The 9,050-nt window shown below is 43.0% G+C and overlaps 1 protein-coding gene across 9 annotated transcripts in view; it reads left to right on the top strand.

Moving 5' to 3' along the window:
* Nucleotides 1-4,090: 4,090 nt before the first annotated feature.
* Nucleotides 4,091-9,050, top strand: part of CDK8 (cyclin dependent kinase 8) — a 107,560-nt gene continuing 102,600 nt past the window's right edge. For 2 of the 9 annotated variants that reach the window (XM_068181232.1, XM_068181231.1), the window contains exon 1: nt 4,095-4,389. In XM_068181232.1, the coding sequence (XP_068037333.1) occupies nt 4,262-4,389 (128 nt within the window). In that variant the 5' untranslated portion in view covers nt 4,095-4,261. Of the gene's footprint in view, nt 4,390-9,050 lie in introns of all 9 variants that reach the window. The other 7 variants (XM_068181235.1, XM_068181234.1, XM_068181233.1 and 4 more) reach the window with 6 other exon arrangements.

Here is a 9,050-nt window from a genome sequence, read left to right as displayed (position 1 = left end):
TAGTAACTTGCACTCCAGCCAGAATCTAGGATGCTTTGTTAGATCAATTTTATAGTAAAATATAGTTGAGTGGAAAATAAATAATAAAAAACCCAAACCCTAACACATTGCTTTATATAGGAAACTGTTTGTAAAATCAGCACTTTACTTATCTGCATTAAATAACCTGTGTTTTTAAGTGCTGCCAGTATTCAGCTTACTCATCTGCACATAAAACCTGCAAGGTTTCTGAAAAATACTCAGACTGTGCAAATGTGACAGTTAGTTTTTCTTTACATACAGAAAAGGAAAAAGTGCCACCACGCTATTGTCTTGCCTTCAGCTTTCCCTGGACTAAACAAAAAATGGAAGATGTATAGCACTTAGCAGGACTGCACTTTTTCAGTCAATACCAAGCTGGGAATACCTCAGTCACACCACTAAAGAATGTCTCTATGCGGATATGGGAAACTTTTAGCAGGTAGCTACTGTTTCATGAAAAGTTTTCTGAAAAGCAAAAGTATATTAAAATTTTGCAAATTAATAAGTGGAATGAGCAGACACTTTAATGGCATGGGGATGTGCTTGAGTGTTGTAGATTATCTGCTTATAAAAGATGGGAAAGCAAAAATATTAAAGTTTACTTTTCTGTATTTTTATTCTATTTTTGAAGACTGCAAAACAAAGAGCAAGTAGCTTGTTGTACATTTCCCAGCTGTAAGCTTTGCTTCACAAACTTTGACTCTGGCACTAACACCGTGGCCATAAGCACGCAAACACACACCCCTCCCAAAACCAGCTTCGCTTTCAGTATTGATGCTCCCATGTCATAGTAGAGATGGTCACAATACAAAGCAACATTCCATTTTCAGGAGGCTTCAAACTTGTTTTTATTATAGTATGCATGCTTTTTATACATTCTTACAAAACTCATAAGTTTACACTTTACCCATTGGTCAGGAAAGACAAAAAAAGTGCTTATTGGAATTGACAGTTGCATGTTTCTTTTATTTATCCTTTCTTTCTTGGTTGCTATGTCAATGAACTTGGTAGGAAATTCTTTCAGGGATCCTCTTATCAAACTTCTCTCTGGCTCACAGAAGTCGCTGTAAAACCTCTTACACACTCCCATACCCCAAGTTACCGCATTTACTTATTGTCACAATCCATCCTGTTCCCAGACAATTCAGGCTTTCACCTGAAAGACAATTCCCTGAAATAAATTCAGAAATGTTTAATGGTGTCAGCCTTCCTTGACTACTGTCCTTTCTGGTCACAGCTCACTTTGATAACTGTCTCCAACCCACTGCACATTACCTGTGCTAATACGGTAACAGTGGCTTCCCTACAGAGAACTCGGGCATCCTTCATAGGCGTGGTGGTGACAAACAAAAAAATGTCAAAAGTGTTTGTGTTCTGGGCATATTAGAAATTACACAAACTCAGAACAGAAGGATATGATACAGCAAACCATGAATGTTGTTAGAGGAAAAAAGAGAAAGAGGAAAGCTCCAAAAATCCAACTTCAGCAGGATGTGTTAAGCATATATTTTTAAACTGAGTCCTGAGAGAGCATGAGAGAAGAGAATGAAAAACAAGCAGTAAGAGATAAGAAATCCTATCAATTGAAAGGGCCACTGTGGGTAGGGAGATCTGAGAGTCAGGAATACCAGATCCTCGTTGTGTCTGTCTTTTGAAGAGCGGACCTAAAATTAAACTTTTCCTTGAAATTATATTACACTGTGACAGATTTTTGAAATGAAGCACAGAAAGTATGCAGCTTTCCATGAAAGAGAGTTAAAAGTTGACCTTGAAATGTCAATATTTATTTCTCATTATAAAAAGAGCCAAAGTGTGCTTTCTGTTTCAAATCTCTCTTGAGTTGGGGACCATATGTCTGAATTGGTAAAATCAGACGTTGGTTTCAATACAAGTACCTGAAGTGGAAACAGAGCGAAGGTGCAGTAGATTTGCAGCTACACTTGTTCTGGAAGGCATACAATTCAAATGGTATGTAAAACTAAGGAAAGAAACATTCAATCAAATTTGTAAATATTCTTACAAAAGGACCAACAATCTGGGAAAGAAGGTATCTCAGTGTGGTTTTGACTTCTTAGAGTTTGTCAAAGCCTGGAATTCTTTCCAAATGTTTTATGCAAATGTGAAACAGTACAGGTCATCAGAAAATTAATCTGGATTGTCTATTCTTGCTTTCCTTCATGATCTCTTTCCTTTCTAAGCAGACGTTGTTTGTCTTCCACATCCTGCAATGTTTCAGCTTGGGACTAATCCCAACCATTAATCACTGTGCAGCAACTGGATCCATGTGGAGGAGTTTGGATGTTCATTGCCTCCACAAAAAAGTGATTAATAATGCAAAGAAGAGTACAAAGTTACAGAAGTGTGGTTATTGCTACCTCTCCTGCTGATAGGACTGAGGGTAGTGAGCAGGCCAGAGGTACTGTACATGCTGGGTGTGGCCATGCAAGCTTGGTCCCTTACTGTCCTTGAAAGTCCCCAAAGCCCAGCAGTCCCTGAAAGCAGAGATGGGGCTGAGATGGGTGAACTTTGTGAGGTGGATGGCATCTTCCAGATTGTTTGATCTGTGCTGGGCTGTCCTGACCTGTTTCTGTTTGGTTGATGTAGTGAGGTGCTGGGCAATTCTGGTAAAATTTAGTTGAGTTGCTGGGCAAATAAAGTGTAATTTTGCTGCTTCTCTCAATTGCACTTATTTTTTGTAGCATATGCCTAATTGCTTTATTCAATATACATAATATCCCTAACAACTACATAGGAACATGCTGCAAGTCCAGCTGTGGGCATCTGACGTGGGTCTGATTGAGTGATGCCAGCTTGGGAAGCAGGCACAACCCTATCCCCAATTTTCAGGGATCAGTGCTAATGTGTAAATGAAAATTGAGATTTGTATTTGAAAACTGAGATGATTTCAGACGATTCCAGAATATGTTGTTACTTTTTTCAGGAGCCCTCACGCTCTGTGATGTCTCCAAGTTAGGGGATTTGAGTGCCCACTTGTTTACTCAATGTGCTGCATTCTTGACATGAAACGTGGAACATTCGTGCATGACTATTAAAAATGCCAAAAACCGGGCTGTAACGAGGAAGATTGCTGTAGCTTTAGTTTAGTTCCAAGCTGCCTGTTCTACAAGATTACTGGCTGACTTTGTCTTGGGTGGGTGACTCTGGCTCTGTCAGCCAAGGAGAGGAATTGGGAAATGCCCAGTTACTGGTCACATACAAGGGCCTTGCTAAACACAAACAGTTTTTGTATTACATCCTGACTGGTCTCGGCAGCCACACAGAGGTTTGTCAGCACTGTGACATCCATCTGCGTCTTGAGTGCTGTGAGCAGCCTGGGACACCACAATATAAGAAAGACATTAAGCTATTAGAAAGTGTCCAAGGCAAGGCAACCAAGATGGTGAAGGAGCGGCTGAGATCACTTGGTCTGTTCAGCCTGGAGCAGAGGAGACTGACGGGAGACCTTACTGTAGTCTGCACCTTCCTCATGGAGGAAGAAAGGGGAGCAGGCACTGATCTCTGTGGTGACCAGCGACAGGACCTGAAGGAATGGCCTGAAGTTGTGTTAGAGGAGGTTTAGACTGGACGTTAGGAAACGGTTCTTCACCCAGGGGGTGCTTGGGCACTGGCACAGGCTCCCCAGGGAAGTGGTCACAGCACCAGCCTGACAGAGCTCAAGAAGTGCTTGGACAACTCTTCCAGGTCCATGGTGTGACTCTTGAGGATGGGACCGAGCGCTGGTCGCAGTGGCTGCTGATGACGGGCCCCGTGCCCCTCGTGCCCTGCCCACGAACTACAGCTCCCGGCATGCAGCGCAGCGCGGCCCGGCCGGCCTCCCTCGGCCTGTACTACACCTCCCGGCGTGCGGCTGCGCCCGCAAGGCACGCCGGGACGGCCCCTTCCACGTGGTGCGCTGCCCGCGGCCGGGGAGGTGCCCGCGGTTTGCGACGTCCGTTTGCGGCAGCGCGCGCGGGCGCGGCCCCGAGAGCCCGCCCGGGGATCGGCGGCGGTGCCGCTCCTGGCGTGGGGCGAAGGGAGGGACGGAGGGAGGGAGGGAGCGCCGGGGTTGGGGCTCGGAGCGAAGGGAGCAGCCCCGCCGCTGGATGTTCCGCGGGGCGGCGCGGGGGCCTCCACCTCCTTCTCCTCCTCCTCCTGCTGCTGCTGCTGCCGCCGCCCGGTGTGTGCGGCGGGGCGGGGCGCGGCTGCCGGGGGCGGCGGCGGATCGCGGCGGGCGCCCAAGATGGACTATGACTTCAAGGTGAAGCTGACCGGGGAGCGCGAGCGGGTGGAGGATCTCTTCGAGTACGAGGGCTGCAAGGTGGGCAGGGGCACCTACGGACACGTCTACAAAGCCAAGCGCAAGGACGGGTGAGTGAGCCAGCGAGCGGCGCGGGACCCCCGGCCCGCCCGCGCCCTCCTTCCCCCGGCCGCCTTCTGCCCCACGGGCTCGTGTGCCTCCCCCCCGCTCCCCGCGTTAGTGCCGTCCTTTCTCCGGCCCTGCCTGATCCCGGGCCGGCCGGCGCCTGGTTCCCCCCGGGTGCCTGCGAGCGTCGCCAGCCCCTCAGCGCTGTGCCCGAGTCGTGTTTCGGTAGCGGGTGGGCTTGCAGGAACAAATTTTGTGCCCGAGGAAAAGCGTTGCCTGCATGGATTCTCGTTATGAGTAAAGCAGTGGCCGCTTATACTGTTCAGCCTGATCATCGGCTTCATAGAACTGTTTTTTTTTTGTTGTTGTTTTTAACAATGCTTTTTTTTTTTTTAATATGATTTATTACTTGTAGTCACCATTTTGGGTCGTCTTGCTGGCTGCTTCAAAAGCCAAAGTCTGCTCGTGCTTTTGGGGCTTTAGAATGCTTTAAACCACCTTTTGTGTATGACCAGTTCTTGTTACAGACCTGAGTAAATTAATTTCTTGGCATAAACATTTTGGAGAAAGACCTAATGAAAGTGTCATTTAGGTTTCCCTCTTCCGTGACATGGCATCACTTGCTGAGCAGCGGAACAATAGGAAGTAGGGAGAGGAGAAACGGGAGACGCACGGGTTGTTCCTGTAGCAGGTCCTAAATTTTGAATTGCATCTAGTCTTTCTCTTAAAGTCTCACTGCAGTGGTGCTCTGTATACTGTCATTCAGATAAGGTACATTTTAAAAATCTGGCTATTATTTTTACATTGGATAAATAAACTTTTAAAGCAGGCAGTGGTCAGTCATGGCCAAAATACGATCTGGTTATGTTTACATAAGCTTTTGGTTCTAGAAGGAAATGCTCTGGCTATTACCTCGAGAACAGCTGTAATGAAAATGGTTGCACCTTGTCTTGTCTCGCCTCTGTCTTAAATATGCTGATATTAATTGCAGCACAGTTACTTCAGCGTGAATTTTGTTTGATGGTAGGAGTCAGGTAACTGCTTTTTTGCACAACTTTTCTATTTGGGTCCTTCCATCCGTTCATAGAATTTGGGCAAGATAAGAATTTTTCATGTCTATTTTGGGAGGGCAAGAGGAAAGAAAAACGAGCAGTGTGATAGGCTGTTGCCTCAAGTCTCCTTATATGCAGGTACCAACGCTGCTGATATAGCCAGCCCATGTTTCTGTGCCCATACAGAGATCTGTAATATGAAAAATAAGTCGAGGTACTGAAAGATACGGCTACATTTCTAATGTTTATGTCAGGCAGCCTTGCAGCTGTTCAGCATGTTGGACTGCAGCAAAGTGTAGGGAATTCAGCATGTCATACTACTGAAGCATTTCTGGTGAAACCATCAGTCTGCTTGATGTTGTTTGGGAGAGTGTTTAAAAATGCTGGTGGTAGTGCTGTTCTGAGAAATTTCAGGAAAAAATTGAATTGTTTGCTTTAAAAATGGATAGTTGCTCAAAGGTGGTTTTACAGTCGGATGTATATGTTTTTAAATCTTCACTCTTGTTGGTGAGTGGGGAAATCAAAGTATGGTATTTGATTAAAGTTTGGGAAAAAAAAAAAGATAAGCAATATATATAGTTTCCTTTTTTCTTTGCTTTGTTGTTCATTTAGTGCCTTGTTTCCCATCCCTTTCCGTAACGCTTCCCATTTGCCTTTCTGATTTCTGAAAACTTTTTCTTTTAAATATCCTGTGTAATTGCCCTTGGATGGTCACTAAAATATGTAAAATAGAAGCACCCATAGATGTTTTTGTGGCTTGTAATACATTTGTACATATGTGATCTTAAATTACAAGGGTGGAGTTAGGATTGAAGTTGGAGGTTTTATTTACATCCTTTTATCCAGAGGGAATCAGTTAAAGCAAAGAAGCAAATAATAACATTTAGTAATAGCATTTAATGTTCCTGAAGCTGTAGTAATAGATGAATGGATGTTATGTCCTGTGGTGGGGAGTACCTGCAACAGAGTTCAGTATTTGTTTATTAGTACATGCATATATTAAAAAAATACTCTTGCATTGTTTTAGTATTCCCCAAATGGTAAGTAGTGATGGATCAGTCATTTTTAAAATTGTTTCTAGAGTCTATACAGCTCAAACTTTCTTTTTTATATTTCTCTTGAATTTACAAGCATTCTTTAAACTTTGCAACATGATTCTAATTCTTAATTTAAATAGCACAAATCTGCTAAGATATGCACGGTAATTTTTAGAGTACTTTGAAGAGTGGCCTGCAGGACTGCAAATATTTTGTTAATAACATTGGTTCAGCTTTTTCTTAAATGATGTTTTCTACTATGGATGACTAAGAGAAGTATCACCAAAAATAACTAAATTTTAGTAATTCAGTTTGTACAAATGTATCTTATAAGGTCCTTGGTGATAAAACCCAGTTCAAGAATACTAGGAGCAGTGTCTGTAGTACAACTGCAGTCTTCACTTCCTTTTTTTTTTTTTTATTTTACTGCTTTCCAGGTTTTACAGCTGCCTCTGAGGTGCAGTAAGGCAATTGAAAATTAGATAGCTGTGTATCCTAGTCCTAGGAAGTTAATTGCATCACTTGAACTACACAGGAATATTTTGGAGGACAGTCTTTCAGGAATCTTGATGGACTGAGAATCCTTCTAATGAAGGAGAGATGTCCTGTAGTATGTGTGCTGGTGATCACATGGGAGTGTAACCAGGGTTTCTTTCAAGTCTTGCTCCAAGACAAAAGCCAATCGAGCCCTGCAGTGCCCTCTGCCACAAGGTGAGGCTTGGAGTCTCTGCTGGTCCATCTCAGAGGATCACCAGATACAGCTCCATGGATGTTTCTCACATATTAACTGCCAAACTTGACCCAACTGAACACCAAATCAGCTGAGTGACAATGTCAGGCCTCATAATTGAGCTCTATCTGATGCACTGCCTGCAGCAAAATGGTATTCTAGAGTTTTTATTTTAATCTCTTCTATTTTAAGTTTGTGGTCTGTCTATGTGGTTGAATCTTCCTGGCTTTTTATTCAATAGTGGTGTCTTTTTCATCAGTGCACTACCTGCAGTGGGCTCTAAAACCTGCTTAGAGCAAAATCTGTGAATTGATGGGGTTTATTTTTATAGCAGAAAGGTGTACAAAGAAGCATTTGACTCTAATGGGGTTTATTTTTATGGTGGAAAGGTGTACAAGAAGGCATTTTACTCTAATGGCATACACTGGGAAGGGAACACAGGCATGGCATGTTGAGCATCAGTCTTCAGATAAAGGAACTGTTGCTCATCTCTAGTATTTGTAGGGTAGTTTACTTTTTTGGGGGGAGTCCAGAAAATGTCAGTTATCTCTTGCATAAAAGTTGCTTTATGTGCCATTTGGGTGCTCCGTCAGGAGCACTGCTGAACCCAGCTTTAAAATCTACCTATTTGACTTATGCTGGACTTGGAAAATAATGACAGTTTTTGTTTGGTGAACATGCAGATCTACTGTTTTTACTTTTTTTCTCAGCTCCCTAGGAGCTGAGTGCCAGTCACTGGCAGACTGAGGTGGCAGGACACTGGGGTCTCTAGTGCAAACCTGGCTGCTCAGCTTGTGCAGCACAGGAGGTGCGGCCCTTCCTGGGATTGGCACCATGTGCTGAGCACGTGGTAATGTCCAAGCTGCGTTCCAGGGCTTACTGGGATTGGTCTTTCTTGGCTCTCCTCTCCCTTTTTATGGTACAGCTATAGTCAGAAATCTGAGAGAGAAGCCTGTTCTGTGGAGGAAGCCTGACTGTTTCAGTGGCAATTTGGAGTGTTTCCAAATAATAATTTTTCCTGTTTATTGGATGTGGTTTGGATGAGAATAAGAAACTGTTGAATGTCCCTGCTAGGCAGTATCTAACTTTTTAATTACAACAGAAAAAAATTACATAATTGAGGGTCTTGAACTGTAAAAATGTCTCCTGGCGCTTTATTGAAAGCTTTCCTAATCTCTTGGAGAGAGACTTGAGTGGTGAGACTGAAGGTGGGAAACCAACACTAAGCAAACTGGTGTTGTCCTAGTTGTTGTCAGGAACTGTGAGAAGTGATGTTGGTCCCAAACACAAGTGGAATTGGACTTTTTTTTTTATTTTTTTGTAATTTCAGCATTTAGAGTTCTATGTTGGAAGTATTGCTGTAGGGGGGGGAACAGATTTTTTAATTTGAACCTGCTGACACATTGTAATTGGCGTTATGAAAATACATTTGCATGCAGTCAAATCTAATCTACTTTTTTTCTCCCCTTGAGGGTCTGTATGAGTTGTAAAAGAAGCAGAATGGTGGAAATCTAGTAGATGTGCAGTAAGTTATTGGGTTGCATAATCTCTAATATGGTATGTCATAGTTTCTACCTACCAATTAAAAGGCTATTGCAAGAATTTTAATTCTCTCTCAGAAACTCTTGTATAAAGAGAGACTGAAGGGATGAAGAATATTTATCTTGGAAAATAGAGAAGGCAGAACTATTTAAGTTAGATAAAATAATGAATGGATTGGATAATGTGCAAGATTCTTGTGCTATTCTTGTTTCACAGCATTTAAAGATGGTTGACCTAGAATGTTTTCAGAAAACATAAATATTTTAATGTAGTGTAGATAAACTGCATAATCCATTGTCGAAGGG

This window comes from Anomalospiza imberbis, chromosome 2 (assembly GCF_031753505.1).
Source record: "Anomalospiza imberbis isolate Cuckoo-Finch-1a 21T00152 chromosome 2, ASM3175350v1, whole genome shotgun sequence".
NCBI classification, from domain to species: domain Eukaryota; kingdom Metazoa; phylum Chordata; class Aves; order Passeriformes; family Viduidae; genus Anomalospiza; species Anomalospiza imberbis.
This window is presented reverse-complemented; position numbering and strand designations above follow the sequence as displayed.